Here is a 17,325-nt window from a genome sequence, read left to right on the forward strand (position 1 = left end):
AAGTTTGCACAATCTGTCCTCTCTGTCCATAATACAGCAGAGCTGCTTGAGACTTCAAGGTCAATAGAGCACGGAGCAGCTCTAACTGTGGGACACCCCTGCAGACAGCCCAGTGGTGTAGGATGTTTGGGAAAGGAGAAAGTTCCTGCTTAAAACACTTGGCCCAAGTCAACAAGGAGTGGCTTTGGACTTGAGAGTCCCATCTCTGCAGGGAAACTCTTAACCACAGATGTCATAGGAAAAGAGGCCTTAGACCCCATGGCTGATTTTGAGCTGTTCTGCATTGGATACTTACACAGGTTCTGCAACAAGTGAAGACTGTGTGCAGTCTGAGGTCTGGCTTTCACAACTCAGCTCTGGGGTTTTGTCCTGCACCCCTCAATGTTCAGTGTTATAGCTCATGGATGGACTTTGACACATCCATTGTTATGGGCAGGCAGGGATACTTCCCTTTTGTGGCTCTCTAAGCCATGAGAAGTAGAGTTTTGCATTCCTGCAGACAGCTTCTGCTTCTCCAAGGAGTATTCTGAGGATCTCTTCCTGCAAACCTGCTCTCATCAACACTTTGAGTTCATATCCAGATTTGAACCATATTGAATCATAGAATCATAGGATTGTCTAGGCTGAAGAGACCTTATAGATTATTGAGTCCAACCATCAACCTAACACTGCCAAAACCACCACTAACCCATGTACCTCAGCACCACGTCTGCCTAGCTTTTAAATACCTTCAGGGATGGTGACTCCACCACTGCCCTGGGCAGCCTGTTCCAAAGTTTGATAACACTTTCAGTGAAGAAATTTTTCCTCATATCTAGTCTAAACCTCCCCTGGTGACACTTGAGGCTGTTTCCTCTTGTCCTATTGCTTGTTCCTTGGGAGAAGAGACCAACTCCCATCTCGCTACAATCTCCTTTCAGGCAGTTGTAGAGAGTGAGAGGGTCTCCCCTCAGCCTCCTTTTCTCCAGGTTGAACAGCCCCAGCTCCCTCAGTCATTCTTCATAAGACTTGTGCTCCAGACCCCTCACCAACTTCGTTGCCCTTCTCTGGACACGCTCCAGAATCTCAATGTCTTTCTTGACATGAGGGGCCCAAAACTGAACTGAATGAAATGCTGGTTTTCTGCCAGGTGGAAGGTAGGAGGAGGCAGCAGTAATGTCTCTTCTCTCAGACAAGGAGAGATGGAGTCCATGGGCTCCTAACTGCATGTCATGTCTTGAACTGGCCCTACAGGGCATCTCTACGACTAAAGACAGGAATGACTTCAGCATAAACCTATATCCTTGAGAAGACAGCTTGGCTAACAAGGGCCAAGCGGAACTCGGTTATGGTGACAGAGGAGCTGAGGACCTGTGTGTATACACAGAGGCAGTTTTACCATCAAAAGCATGACTTCATTTGCTATTTCAAATAGTTGGCAAGTATGGGCAGGGCCAATGGCACAACTGATCAACCTCAGAAAGAGCCTTTTTGCAGGAGGTTTGTTTTTCAGCTGGATCAGCTTCCTGATCTGCTTCATCACGCAGCCACATAAACAAGGGAATCATCACAGGGAAAGGAGCAGTGCCAGGAAAGAAAGGTATTGGTGTAAGATGTACTGCATCCAGCTTTACCTGCTGAGCGCCCGATGTTTTGAAAAAACTCAAGCCAACTTACTCCCCATTGCCTTTTCTCCTTGCTCCCATGCAGACCCACTTCACATCAAGAGGTGTTTGCATCCACTTAGTGCTGTCAGATCCTGTCCTGCCATCACCCTTCACCCAAGCCTATGCCTGCTCACCAGAAGTTGCCAGATACCACATGGCAGAGGGCTGCTTGGATCCTGCCTCTGACTGGGTGTGATCGCAGCCCAGTGTTGTGATTTACACAACTCCATAATAGCTCATGATCTGTGTTTTTGGAAGCAGTGAGGGAATTTGGGACACCTTTTTTTTATTTTTTAGATAGAAAGAAATATCACGTAAGCTGGCATGAGAGTTTGGTAGGACTGCTGTCCTCATTTTTGGGAGCTGACGCATGGGGATATTCAACGCCTCGCCTCTGATCTCAAAGGAGAGCCTGTGGCAGAGCCAAGATTTGGATTCTCATCTCCTTACTCTTCAGCCAGGGCACAAGCCACAAACCACATTTCCTTTTGTCCTGGAATTCAAGGTGAGGCTCCAAAGATTCAAATCCAGGTGGACAGAAACTGATGAAAGTCTTTGGACAAATCCCACTTGACTGAAACTCAAAACTCTTGTCATCGCTCTCACTTTAAAGCCTCCGGTTTTGTTTTGAAATGAGGAAAACACATTTGAAATTTCCTGCAGTGCAATGGGTCCCTGATTTCTCTTCCTCTTTTGCCCATCTTATTGCTGAGTGCATTTCATGGGCCAGTTCTTTTCCTGGTATGAACTGGCAGATTCCCATTCAGTTTAGTGAGGGCATTGATTTATCGCAAATACACATTGTTTTCTCTCACAGTTCAGCACTGCAACTTACTTTTTCCCCTCTAATATTCATTCAACCTACATTATAAAAAGGGAAAAATCCAAATTTCAGAGATATCCATGGGTCTTAAGAGATGAGAGGTAGCCTGGATTAGCACCACTGCTTGCCCCCAAGAAGGGAAATGATATTCCGAGGACCAGGTTTCTGTGCGTCATTCTTCCAGCACAGGCTTGGATTCCACATGGAGACACACACCAGCACTGGTTCTTTGACTGGAAAATGTGAACCTGCCTGTGCATGGACTTCATGAGCTCTTCCCCAGGAAGCAGCCAGCCCAAAAGAGATAAGTAGCTCGAATCATGCTCCACCATCCTCTGGAAGAAGGCAGACCTTGGTCTCCCATCAGTTCCACTCAAGATTGTCCTTTTACTCTCTCATTTTTATGAAATCCAGTTTTCTTTTCTTCAGCCTGGATGATTATTAGCCAGTGCCATGTGCCTCGTGGTGCAGTGCCAAAAAGCAGCGGTTTCCAGAGCAGTTCCTATCAAAGTGGCTGGTGAGTGGTTACGTTGTTCTCCCAACGAACCTTCACCCTCACACTGTCTTGGCCAACACTGTCTTGGCCCTTGTGCCAAAAGGCTGGCCCTCAAGTAGCTCCAGCTACTAAAACTGGCCATAAAAACCAGTATAGTAGGCTGAAAACTTGGACTGCTTGTGAAAAAAGGAAAGAGTTGATGGGAGTATGGAGAGTAGCGATGTCCATCCGTCTTGTAGAGGCTGGAAGGAGATGTTCATTGGAAAGAGAAATCCATTGGAAAGAGAATTCCAGAGGCTGGCAGGAATGTTCACTGTCTTTCTTGCTTTTAACCTTCTGATCCCTGACCCATGCCCTAAAAGACCAGGCAATTATCTGTCAAGTGGAGCATCCAAATATGGTATCTACTACGATAGTTCAGCAATTTCTTGTTCAGATGAAAGAAACCAGATGCAATTTAATTAGGTATGCATCAAAGCCACATTTTAAGGGTTGAGTTAGGGACTAAGGAGTATCAGGGTGAACGTTAGACATGCCAAGCATTTCTGGAGGGTGGGAATATGTGGCTGTTACAACTAGCAGGGTTGATAGTCCAAAGGAAAGTCTATCAACCTTTGGACTGCAAAGAGAAAGGTAAAAAAATTGATAAAATTCTAAACTTTCTTCAGCAATAATGAACCACTGGTTATGTGTAAAAATGCCAACTTCCCTTTTTTCCACCTTAAATGTTAACTTTTAGATTTATGCTAGCTAAAGTGAGACTCCTCCTGTCCTCCTAGGACAGGTCACATAGACAGAGCCATCTCCACCTGGCCACCTCCCAGGCGTATCTCTGAGCCTTAGGACCTGCCATGGACTCTGATCCATGGGGTGACATGGGCACAGCCCCACATGGACCACTGCCATGGGGATACAGGGCTGAGCCAGTCTAGTGTGCTTCCACATAGCCCTATGTCAGGATATGTGTGACTTCTGCCACTTTTGGCTAAGGCACTGAAGGACGGAGACCCAAAATATTAAAACAGAAAAAAACACACCCAAAAACCTGTCCCCACAAACATTTGGCTTCCTTTCTTCTTTTCTCTGTCTTTTGTTTGTTTTTTACTCTCCCTTTTTTCTTTAAATTTAGTCTCTAGATGAAAGCCTTTTGGAAAGAACAGGAAACCCTAAAAATTTCTCTTCTACGTACACAAATATTACATTTCAGCCATGGTGGGCAGCCTGATGCCACCCCAAAGTTAAACCTGGAAGGGGATGAAGTAAAATTCCCAGCCGTAAGCCATCAGACCTGATTTTTATTATTATTTTTTTTTCACCCATGAATTAAAAGCCTGTCTCTCCCTGGTTTGGAAAAGGAGATGGGACATTTTGTGGGGGAAAAGACATTTTTACACAAACCTGTTATTAGCAAAGGCCATCGGCAATCCTTTCTCAGAGTCCTAGGTGTTGCAACTTGCCTCAAAATGGCTTGTTTTTTTAATAAATAAACCTATTTGCTAGGGAAAGGGGTTATTTTTAGTTTAGAAGCTGTGTGTATTTACCCAAGGTGTGTGGGTTGCCCATCTGAGTTTATGGCTCCATTGTCCCTAAAGGACCCATACCCAAGTCCAGGTCTCTCTGGGCTTGCAGAAGCACAGGATCTGCTCCTTGTTTTCTCTCCAGAGGCTGAAGCACTGCCTCCTGATCATCCAGCCTGCCAGAGTATCCTCAGAGGTTGTAAGTAGCCTCAGGTGCCCTAGAAGTTAAGGGAGATAATGGCACCCAGGACACTCAGAATTTGCCCTAAAGACCCTAAACCTGTATAAACCCTGTATCTCCTGCTCTTTGTAGTTTCGCCCTGTTTCTGTTCTCAGTCCTTGTGGCTCAACAACGCAGGACCGGAGTTTTGGCCCAAATACTGTTCTGCAAACAACCAAGCAATCCCTTGTTAGCGTGTTCCCAGCACAGTTTTGGCCTGGGACAGATGTCGCTGCCCCAGTGAACACCATCTGGGGCCAGGGTGGACCAGGAGACCTTTCAGGATGGCAGCACAGACAAGACTATTCTTCTGGGATGTGTATGAGGGGGGGTTTAGATTTGTGGATATGAGCCATGCTGCGCTTGCAGGGCCTAAAAATAGGCTGTGGTCTGTTGTATTGACTAGTATAGATGAAATCAGTGAATCTTGGTCAAGCCTGGGCTTTCTCCTTGCATTTGTTGTTCTGGGATGGGTCAGAAGAGCGTTGAAACCATACAGAGATGTCATCTCCCACCCAACCCATCTACCACTGCTACTACTCAAGTCAGTAGACTGTTGTCACTAGCAAGGGCTTGCAGCTCTTCACAGATGCCTACTTGCTACTCATGCCTGAATTAGAGCTAGGAATAGAGAGGGAATACCAACAGCTGGGCTGGTCCAAGAGGAAAGAACCAAGAGTTTCCAATCCCATTGAGAAATGTCTGCTGAGCAGCTCTATAAGGTCTTGCAATGTACAGATCTCAGGAGTTAATGACAGACATAAATTCTCCGTGTTTTAGATATGTAAAGTAACAGGAAGAAAGGGTGAAAAACAGTACGAGTGGCTAAACTGCAATATGAATTATAAACTTTATTTCTATGCTTATTTTAATGATTGATACAAACAGCACTATCCCCTCTCGGAGGGAGATCTGGAGATTTTTGGACTGAACTAGGTGGACTGAATGGGGAATGAAAGATGCCTGTGCTGAGCTAGGCCAGTAACAGCAGGTCGGGTGTTATCAGGTGGGACGTGGAAGGTGATATTTCTTCTTCTGAGTTGTGAGTGCAGTGAGTGGACAGGCAGCATGTGAAATGGGCTAGTGAATTGTCAGGGTAGCCAGCTCGCTGGAGCTGTGTCATGCTAGCAATTGTCTGGTAACACTCATAACCTTGGGACTTTCCCACCCTGCCCTGGGGTGAATAAAGAGACAGTGGCACATGCATCATTCCCCTCCAAAGTCCAGTTCCTCCAGGGCTGAGCATGCAAGGGCTGTTTTGCCCACTAAACAAGCTGGTGTGCAGGCCAGCAAAGATCTCTGAGTAGTAACAGGCAGGACCTACATCCATCCAGTCCATCTCCTTGCCCTCCCCTCATGCTGGGCAACAGGCAGTACCCATCCACACACAGAGATGTTCAGAGATGTATCCACTGAGAGACGCTGGAACACCACGTCCTCAACTACTCATGTCAGTGCCCTTGGATGCGTGCAGAGCATCCTTCCCCAAAACAGACATGTGCTCCTTCTGCATTTGCACACCACAGGTTGACAACAATACACAACCCTTCCTACAGTGGTCAGCGCCAGGTTGGATGGGGCTTTGAGCAACCTGATCTAGTGGCAGGTGTCCCTGCCCATGGCAGGGGCTTGGAACTAGATGATCTTTAAGGTCCTTTCCAACTAAAACCATTCTATGATTCTATAGATCTATACATATACACATGCAGGCACTTATACACATATGCTCTGACAGCCAGGTTTGAAGTGCATCTGCAGCACCAAACACCCCCATACAGAGGCACTGGCCCTCCAAGCCCCCCTTTCTGCCCCTCCTGTCCCAAAATGCTGGGTCATTTTTTTGGTTGCTCCTCCCTGCCTGTTTCCAATCCACCAAATGTCCTTCCCGTAATAGAGTGACCACAATTGCACACCGTATTCCAAATGTGGTCTCCCTGGTGCCTTGCACGGTGCCAGAATAAGTCGGGCTGATTTATATTCCATACCCCTAGATAAACACCTCGAGACCGTGTTTGCATTTATCCAGCTGCCAAGCAGCTTCGCAGCTGGTTTTAATGTGTTCTCCACATGCATGTACCGCTTGCACAGGAATCGGAATTGAGACTGGGGGGAAGGAGAGGAGGGAGGAGGCAAGGGAAAAGTAGGAGGCAGGAGAGAATAGCCCTCATTGCACCCTGGGGATACAGCAGTGAGCAGGCATCACCCAAACATGCCTCTCCTTTCTTCTGTCTTAGAGTCATAGAATGGTTAGGGTTGGAAGGGACCTTAAAGACCATCAAGTTCCACCCCCCTGCCATGGGCAGGGACACCTCCCACCAGAACAGGTTGCTCAAAGCCCTGTCCAACCTGGTCTTGAACCCCTCCAGGGATGGGGCAGCCACAGCTTCTCTGGGCAACCTGGGCCAGGCTCTCACCACCCTCAGAGCAAAGAGTTTCTTCCTAATATCTGATCTAAATCTCCCCTCTTTCAGTTTAAAACCATTCCCCCTTGTCCTATCTTCCACCCAAGCAACCTGCAGCATGCTGGGATTCCTGACTGGGCTCAGGTGGGCAAGCAGAAACAAAGAGAGAGCGAAATGAAAGATGTGTGTGGCACAGCCCTTGCACAAAGCACCCTGTGACTGAGCTTTTCTGCCTTCAAAAGACAAGTCCCCAGCAGTGACACTGAAGGGAGCGTTCTCTTGCTCCATCCTGAATACCATGTTGCCTTGTGATAACAACAACAGTTTCCATGCCCTGAGATTTCAACCCTCAAGGGCTAAGGAGAGCTGCAAGGCACATCTGTTCTAAAACTACGGTAATCTGTGCTACTATAACTACTCTGCAGTACGGTACTACTGTAAGGGAGTATTCATGACAGTCCAAGCAATGGTGAGATGAATGGGTACACTATAATAGTAGCCTTCAGACACCTCAGGCACTGAGACACATCCCCTGCCTGCAAGATTTTACAATCTAGCCCTAAGAGATAGCCGAAGATGGTCTGTGATAAAATGGCATGTAGATACAGAGAAATAAATCAGAATTTCTGACTTGAAGACTTATACCTGCCCAGTTGTGATTGGTAGTGAAGGAAGGTGTCATTCAGTGCATTCCACTGAGGTGCTGGGAACTTCGAGTTAGAAGGTGAACTGACACATTTCCAAATGCTTTACCTTCTCGAAGTGCTTATTTCATGGTGGTAGTATCTGTTCTGCCGAGCTGGATGAGGAGGAGCTGTCTGCTGGTGACATGAGTTCCTGCCCCACCACAGCCCTGGGAAGGCAGTGGGTGAAAGCAGCATTTAACACCACCCCTCCCAACACCGTCTCTCCAACCCTCAGACTGAAACCCATATTTCAGGGAGGGCTTTCCTCCCTGGATCTTTGGTGCTGCCTTCAGCTGATGCTGAGAACTTGAGTGAGCTGGCTTGATGGGCTGAGAGGTAAAGAAAAGCAGAAAATAAAGAAAAATAGAAAGCACGTCAGTGAACTAGAGGAGGTGATGTTTTTTGGGGCAGAGATGTAGTGGTGGAAAGAGAGGCTGAGATTTACTGTGGCTCAGCTTGTCTTGAGGAAGTGATGAGCTGGGTGTCTCAAGACCAAGAGATGAGAACACAACAGTTGCATTCGGGGGCTGTTTTGACATCTTTATACCAAGGAAGGAAGGAGTAATCTGGGCTGGTTTGAATCTCTCTTGTCCTTGGAAGTGATTACCTCCAGGGCAAGTAAAATGATTTCTGAGATCTGGAATGGAGGTGGGTGGCCAGCTGAAAAACCAGCTTTGAGAAGCACAAGTGACTGCTAATCATGAGACAGGACACTGAGGCAGGATGAAGATGTACTGCCCTGTCCCAGGGCAAGGATGGCAGCAGAGCTAAAGTGCAACACGCAGAGGAAGCTGTGAATGATGTGGTGCTCTCCTCCTGGCCCCATTAATGCCACACCCTCCATTTGCTCTAATGAAGTTTCATCTTAAAATCACTTGGGGACATGAAACTGTCCTTCCCAGGGACCTCACCCTGAACATAACTCATCTGAAGGACAGAAGCTGTCTCTTAATTTCCAGAGTAAGCTTTGTTCACTGCCAGTTTACGACTGTTTATTTTTGCATCATTTTCCAGTTTTGTAGCTCATCTCCAGTCATACTTCTTGCCAGTAGGATGAGAAAAACCTTCTTTCTCATTCTCTCTCATTGGATTAAGCAGATCAAGCCTTTTATTCTCCTCCAGGGCCACCAATGAAATATTCCCACCCTACCAGTCCTCCCCTGTTGTTGGAAGATTTTTGTTTTCTGTTCCTTTTCACCAGAGGAATTTATGAGCTTTTCCCCAGAGAGGTTATTTTGTTTGACCAGCAGCAAGGACATCTCAGGACCTGTGAAGCTTCTTCTAGCAAACTACTACAGGATGAAGCAGCGAAACAAGTCTTAGAAGACAAAGCTTCAATTCCTGCCTCAGCAGCTGACTTTTACCAACCTCACTGATCTTCCTGTGTTAGGTTTGTACTCAGGGAGTGTGGTGGTCACTGATCCCCATGGTCTTCACAAGTACAATCACCCTGTCTCCCTGAATTCATCTCAAACTACAGATGCAGAAATGGAGACACCGGGATGAGGCATCTGTGAAGTCTCTGGAGAAGCAAAAGGTCTCGCCTCACTTCCAGCCACACATGTCCTGCAAGACTAATTTCTTCAGCACCAAAGTGGTCAGTGATGTCCTCTAAATGTGAGAAACTTCAGTGCAATTCCCACCTTCCCTGACTCCATCCATGAGAGTTACAGCTCTGAATTTGGAGGAGCTTCACCCACATACATATAGGCAATGTCCTCCATTCAGCATTGCCTGAGTGACTGCTACACAGCCAAGACACTTAGGATGCCAGACAAATATGAGATTTACTTGTTTTCTTAAAAGTTTATTAATTCCTTTTGACTTACACCTTCGGTGAATCCTACTTCTTCCAAGGAAAGAAACACTTTGCATTCCTAGTTCACTTGCAGCATGTGACTTCGTGGCCCAAACCTACCCACCTGTATCAAGCCAAACAGCATATTTGAACCCTCAAACAATTTTTCACCAAAAAAATAAATTTTTCAACAGCTTTTCAATCAGCCTTTAAAATGCACTGGATCCCTTCTGATCATCTGTGCTTCTAAATATTGTTAGCAGTGTCTCAGGAGAGACTGACTTATTTTTAGCATGCCAAAAGCACACTCCTTGCAGGTGGTGGATTATTTTTTTTTTTTCTAATGACAGCTTATAAAAAACATTGTAAAATTGGATATTTTTTTTCTTTAAATTATAGCCATCAGGAAAAGTTGTTGGCTTGTGGATTTTTCATTGTTTTCCTGAAACTCCTCACCATTTTTCAGATTTCTTCTTGTAATTCAGTACAGATCTCTTGAGAAATGACCAGGAGAAAAGGAAAACAACAGAGAGAAGCCAAGTTGTTAGTACTGTTAATATTTTTATAAACCAAGAAAAAAATGTTTCGAGGAAATATTTGGGAAAACAAACAAAAAGAAATGTCTTGTTTGGATTCCAGCACGATACCAATGGAATATATGGTATTTTCCCTCCCCATTTTATCATAAGCTCAGTTGTTAAGTGACCTCTAGAGTAAGTAAAATAGGAGAAAGTTGGAGGCAGAAGGTGCAGAATTTCGTCCCAATTGTCACATCGGTGGTCTCAAGCTGGGGAAATTAGTGGTAAAGGTGCCACATGGCTGCGCAGACCAGAGGAGACAAGGGGTGGAGTGAAGGAGGAAGGAAAGCATGTGGGGAATCATAGAATCAAAGAATGGTTTGGGTGGGAAGGGACCTCTAAAGGCCATCTAGTCCAACCCCCTGCCATGAGCAGGAACATCTTCAACTAGACCAGGTTGCTCAGAGCCCCATCCAACCTGACCTGGAATGCTTCCAGGGATGGGACATCCACCACCTCTCAGGGCAACCTGGGACAGGGTCTCACCACCCTCAGCATAAAAAATTTCCTCTTTATATCTAGTCTGAATCTCTCCACTTTTAGTTTAACGCCATTATCCCTCATCCTATCAGCAGGTTGATGGTTTGTCTTCTTAGATGGGGGGAATGGAGATATTAGAGGAACGAGGGAAGGATGTTGTGGCTCCTGTCTGGGACAATAGGCATGACATAGAGGGGAGAAACAGCTTTTGGCTGCATTAAAACCCAAGAATGTGGACCCAACAGTCACAAAGTGTGGCTGGTCCTGACATCAGTCAATATTTCCATTTGAAAAATGTTTTCCGGGATTTTCAGTCAATGTAGGAACTTCTCAATGTGTTCTTCAACCAAGAGGTCCAGAGTCACCTGACTTGACCCGTGGATGTTTCCCCCAGCTTCACCCTACCACAGACAAGTAACTGCAGTGCCTCTTTGCAATCCAGTTCCTCTCCCCTGGCCACTATGGTTCCCTGGATTGGCAAGAAACAGCCATGCTGGGCTTAATTTTAAGTTATGGATGTGTCAGTTGGCTGGTCAGTCAGCAACGGCTGGTTGTTCAGATGGCTTCTGCCAAATGTCCCACTGCCCTTCCCTCTACTAATCATCAATCACTGCAAAATTTGCAGGAAGGAAATGGTGACTGAGATGTCTTACCTCTCCTTCAAATTTGGCTGAAACAGGTTTTCCAAGCATGGAGCGGGTAGAGAGAGGCGGGGGGCGATGGAGAGATGAAGAGGAGGTTGAAGAGTTTTCTCTGTGTTGTGGCAGTTCATGATAACAATGACAGATTCATTTTCATCTCTTCTTGGGAGACTTAGCCGCTTTTTGAAGATAGAGTCCCCCCAGATCCTTAAACAGCTTTAATGAATCAATTCCATGGGTGAATGCACAGAGGCATGGAAAGATTTCAGATGCAGTGAGAGGCAGCAAAGATGATCTTTTTTTTCAAATTTCTGGGACAACGGGTGGCTCCCCACATTGTCCACATGAAAAAGCATCAGTCCAGGGGTGTCCCAACACTGGTTTGCTCTCTGTTTCCTGAACAGAGCCTTCAACGCTCTGCTTTTTGAGAGGATTTTGGGGATCAAAGTACCCACAAAGAAATAATTTCATGCTCTGTTACCCAAAAACATCACTTTTATTTTGAATGAGACCATTGCAAACGTGTGTGTGTATGTTTACAGCATGAGGAGGGCGTACCTACCAGATATTTTTCCACATTAATATTTTGTGGACAAATATTGCAGTATGATACTAAAATGAAACTACTTACAAATCCAGACTGACCTTTACAAGTTGTTGTGAAGAAAAGTGGAAGGTTTTTCTCTCAGCATTTCAGAGCATGACATTTGGATGAATTTTTTTCTCCTCAATGTTGTTTCTCCACAGCATTCATTTTCAAGTTTACCCAAATTAATTTATTTATTTAGCAAAAAGAATTGGTTTTATTTTAAGTAAGACCACTTTGAGGACTAAATGAAATCTTTATTTACTTTCTTGCCTGCAAAAAAAACCTCAGAGACAATAACATTTTGTCCTCATCCAAATTTTGTGGGGCATTTTTTTTTCCTTTTTCTTTTGATCCTTCCAGAGAACTGAAAAATAAATAAACTGTTTTTCACAGTGTAAGTAATTCTGCAACATAATGAGCCAAAGGGAAGGGCTTTCCCAGTTTTCATGAGTAGGAAATCTAGTGTTATTCTTCCTCTAATGTGACTGGAAATAGAGAAAATGCAATAAACTTCTTCCTCCTTTTTATCACACCATTGCTGAGGAATTTTAGCTCCTCTCCCCTCACTCCCAGTTAATGCTTTAGAAGATAGGCAGTGATTAGTCTGGTCTTTTTCATCAACACTAAATTAAAGATTAGAAATCAGCTGTTAAGTGATGAGTTTTTCTGTTGTTTTTCATGTCCTAAAATACCATCAAACTGAATTGATCACTGTCAGCTCCGACCCTGGAGGGCACCATACCAGCCAAAGGTCTTTAAAGCAATCCTGTATTCTTATTTAATCTTGTGAAAACACAATCATTATAAAGGATAAATTACTGTTTGGTTGAAAGATTGCTAAGGCACTAGCTTTGATATTCATGAAACATGCTGAGATCTTGGCCGCGCTTATCATTTCTTTACTAGTGGAGTTCTCTTGCAGATAAGAGCAGGCTGTTCCGTTTTATTTTGATTTGTGTGTAATTCCTCTCTGTCAGACACTTTATACGCTGTTGATAAACTCCTTCACAGGCTGCCATCAGTAGGGAGGGCAGGTGCTGCTCTGAAAGCAGAGCTGGGGCAGATTCACTGGGTTTTGCTTTTCACTTTAAATACTCTGGATTTTAAGTGATGGGTGCAGTTAATACAGCCCAGCACAAAAGCACCAAGTTAGATTTGGGGGGATAGTCCTTCTTCAGGGACTGGAAACACAGCCCATGTTGAACATCCACATCTTAACAGGAACTTGCTCCCTTGTGGACTGAGTACTTCTGGATCAAAAGCTGCAGAAATGGGTGGGTGACAAGCTGGAAGGATGTAAGAGGTGGGAAAGGGGTTTGACTTCACTCTTTTTAAAGTTGTGTTGATAATGAGGTCAGTTCCCACAGTTTTCAAGAAGCCTGGAGTATTTCTCAGCCTTTCTAAACACGGATAAGTTCTAGCTTTAACCCTTGAAGATTGAATGAGCAGACAATGAGGAAGATGAGACTGCCGGGAGAGTGGGCAGCCCGTCTCCCAGGGCAGTGTGCCTCCATTGCTGGTATCTCAGCTGCTTCAGAGGCTGGTGGCAAGTCCCATGGGCAGCAGAGCTCCTTCATGACCCTCTTAGCCTACACGCTCTTGTAGAACATGATGCTGGAGCCCTTGAATGGTTGGCCGGTATCTCCATTTGTAAAGAGACAAATGAAGCTTCTCCTAATTACGGGTTGATAGAAGACCTGCTTAATTACTTCTCAAGTTCTGGAGAACTGCAAAATGATAATTAAAGAACTTTAAATATACACTTACATACCTGCTAATTTTCAAAAGAAGGTTTGGGGAGAAAAGGCAGATATAAAATGTGGGAAAGGACTTTTTTCTCAGTTTGTATCTCTGCTTTTCCTTGCCCTAAACACAATCACAGATACCTGCAAATAAACTAACATACACAGAGGGAAGAGGGAGACCTGTGTATGGGGGGAGGCAGGATTTCTCCTTCAGGGCTATTTTAGCTTTCTCCAATCAACAAAAAGGGAGAACGAGGATGATTTAAATAAAAATCCTGTAACAACCTCCCTTCTCAAAAAGTTACGAAGTAGTAGTGAGTGTAGCAAAGTGGTACAACAGAGAGAGATGAAACAGTTCCCAGGATATTTGCATTCCTAAGGCAATCGGGCTCTGATTTCTCCACCTGTCCATTCCCTTTCTGCTCCTTTTCTGAAAACCTGTGACTGAGCAAAGGGCAGAAATCCAAAATTGTGAGTAAGCAGGGGGAAAAGCTGGGAAAACTCGCCCATTGTACGCTGTTCTTGGCAGCAGGCGACTGGGCAATCAGCGGGTGCCCGCTGCCAGCCAATTAGCATGGGCACGGCTCCAAATCAATCAGTGCGTGACCTGCATCTTGCCCCATCATGACATCACAAGGAAATGGAGGGAGAGAGAAGCTGGGATTAGTGAAGTCATAGGCCAAAAGGATGTCAGACAGGAAAGGATGCAAATCTTCAGGAAAGAGAAATTCCATCATTTCACTCCTTATGAAGCAGGGTAATGAAATATTCTCTAGTTATGGTTAGAAATCTTACCACTGATACCTCTCTATAGATTCTTGCTAGTCTTAGTGTTTCTTAAAAGCACACCCAAATTCAGGCACACAAGAGCATCTGAGAAAGTAGCAAAGCATCATGGTATAGCGTAGCACTGGCTGATGTACATAATGAGTTAAAATTACAGCTGAATTTTAATTAACGGTCTGTAGACATTAAATCACAGCCAGTCTGCTCTGTGGGCATGAGTACCTTCCAGGGAATCCTGAACTGGTAGCTTTGAGCCTCACAATAATGTAGCCACCGCATAATCCAGCTCCTTGGTAGCCTAAGGCTCAAATCTGTGCTGTCGTATCAAGCCATGCTCCCTTGGGCATCAGCCCATCAGCCTACAGGTTGCCCATCTGCCTACATAGTCCTGAATGCTCAAATCCTTCTGCTCTCCACTCTGCTTTCCTGCCCCATTTTCATTTCTTCCAGCCCACGAGGGAAAGTAACTTTCCAGATGCATTGACCCCTCCCAGAGAGTGCTCAGCAATTATCCCACGTCTGACCATCTCCTTCTGCAATAAAACCTAGGAAAAGCCGCACCGCCTGGAACTAAACACTAAGAAGAAAATTGCAATGATGCCAAAGACTGGATTTCTCGAATTGAGTGACAGTGGTGGTGCTTTTTTCATGGAGAACCCCTCTCCAAATGGTGGGGCTTCAGTGTCACCTCTGCGGGTCCAGTGACACCTCTTTACCTTTGTGTTCTCTTCCACAGATGGCTTCTGTCTTCCGGAGTGGGATGGTATTGTCTGCTGGCCTGAAGGTGTGCCAGGCAAAGTGGTGGCTATGCCATGTCCCGAGTACATCTATGACTTCAATCACAAAGGTAAGTGTTGTCCTCGGTGTCGGCACTTGTCTGCAGTAAGGGGAGGCCTGAAGGTCAGAAAATTAGAAATCCTCCTTAGCATCCCTTTTTCATCACATGGTGACTCCTTTCCAAGCAGGGGTGAAACCAGGAAAAAGGAAGTTAAGAAACAGCCACAACTTTTTTATGCTGAAAGAAAAGCTCTGATTTAACCCAAACAATGATAAATTTCCCACCAACCTCAGACTGTAATGGGGCATTATTAGCACCAATTTCATGCTTACAACTGGGCAATGTTGCAGATATACAAACATGTATTTGTTTGATGCCATAAACTTTGCGTAGAAATAGAAACCCGCAAGATATTCTTCCAATTTATATTCTTCACTTGATGGGTCTGTTAATTCTAGCCCCCGATCTCTGCCCAGACCCCTACGGTGGGTATCTGAGAACAGCGTTGGTAACCAGAACATGTGAATTCCTCCCTATCTCACTTCCCCTCAGGCAGCACATTTCTTGGCTTGCTTGTGGTGCCGCAAAGTCTGTGCATGTTTTTAGAAGCAATTGAAGTACACTTGCTCCTCAGTGCATTTTCAAAGCTAAAGCATTCTCTTTTCTCAGGCAAAGCTCTGCACCCAAAGACTGAAAAATTAAAGAATTAAGACTATATGTTCCCAGCAGAGCGCTGATGTTGTTTTCAGAAAACAAGTAATGATATTCCAGTGCACCCTGGTTGCACGTAGCATGTCCTGCCTTTTCTACAAGGTCCTGAGAACTGAGCCAGCTTAACCCCTGGCTGATGACCTCTCGTGGAGACCCCTGCATATCCACTTCACATTAGAAACTAGGAGGAATAGGCAATCTGTCCTTTTTTTCTCTATAACCCAACATGGCACGGATTCCTCACCTCACTGATGTCCACTGACCAAGTCAGCTGAGGTGGGAGTCAGAGTAAGACCCTTAGATGCAGAGGTATCCACAAGTGCTCCTTCTGTAGTCACAGGACAGATAGATCTTTTGACTGGTTTCATCTCTGTTAACTGTAATGGGGCTTTTTACACGCAGCTCATGCAATGATACCCCACACAGACATCTGAACATGTGTGTCTTCATCTGTTAGCTGGATCCCGAGATGAAACCTTGCCTTCTCTTCTTTCTCCATGAAGACAGTCCCCACCAAAAAACCTATCTTGAGAAGCACTGACTCTGCAAATGAAGAGCAGCATAATATTGATCACTGTTTATTTTCATAAGGAGGGCTGCAGTTCTGAGGATGATTCTGTGCTTTGGAATTTTTCAAAGCTTCTCTCCTTGATTTTTAGACCTCATATTTTAACTTAAATTAAGTGCAACTTGTTATGAGCTCTCTAGTGTTTCTCAGCTAGAAAATTGATAAAGTTGCCAAGGAGACAGAAATCATCTTCTTGCAGCTGAGCTTCAAAGCAGGCAGGAGGCATCAGGGTTGATGGGATCCACCCTTGGAAGAAGTTTCTCCTGTTCTACCAGGTCTAGTCCTGTTTATTCCGTCTCATTTCTCTCCCACAGGCCATGCTTATCGCCGGTGTGACCTGAACGGGAGCTGGGAGCTGGTCCCAGGCAACAACCGCACCTGGGCAAACTACAGTGAATGTGCCAAGTTCCTTACCAACGAGACGAGGGAAAGGGTAGGCAATTCCATTTGTGCATGGAGTGTGAACTGTTGGTGTCATCCAGGGCTAACCTAAGGAGCACTGTCTTATTTAAAACCCTTGAGGAGCTCTAGTTTGCTGCCTCCTCTTGGAAACTATGCCCGAGCTTGCCAAAGCCACATCTTTGTTTTGATTGGGGAATTATTTGAATTTGAAATTGTCCTCAATGCCAGAAAGGGTTCCTCCAGCTGCCATGATCCCATTTGTAAAGAGATACTAGGGAAATTTGAAGTGGGCTCGGGAACACCAAGAAGTGGTTGGACGTTGTTCCATGCCATTGAGACTCCCTCTTCCCCACCAGGGAATAATTTTGCTATCAGGTTGTTGCCAATAATTCCAATGTTTCTGTGCTTGTCTGTGCTAAGGGATGTACAACCATAGAGCTAAAAGATGTGTCAATCAAA

General features: G+C 45.2%; 1 protein-coding gene across 1 annotated transcript in view; it reads left to right on the top strand.

Moving 5' to 3' along the window:
* PTH1R (parathyroid hormone 1 receptor) overlaps positions 1-17,325 on the top strand; it is a 120,790-nt gene that overhangs the window by 67,643 nt on the left and 35,822 nt on the right. Inside the window, exons 3-4 of the mRNA XM_074157275.1 lie at positions 15,144-15,254; positions 16,779-16,897. Coding sequence (XP_074013376.1) covers positions 15,144-15,254; positions 16,779-16,897 — 230 coding nt within the window. The remainder of the gene's footprint in view (positions 1-15,143; positions 15,255-16,778; positions 16,898-17,325) is intronic.

The sequence above is a fragment of the Numenius arquata genome, chromosome 12, assembly GCF_964106895.1.
Source record: "Numenius arquata chromosome 12, bNumArq3.hap1.1, whole genome shotgun sequence".
Taxonomy (NCBI): domain Eukaryota; kingdom Metazoa; phylum Chordata; class Aves; order Charadriiformes; family Scolopacidae; genus Numenius; species Numenius arquata.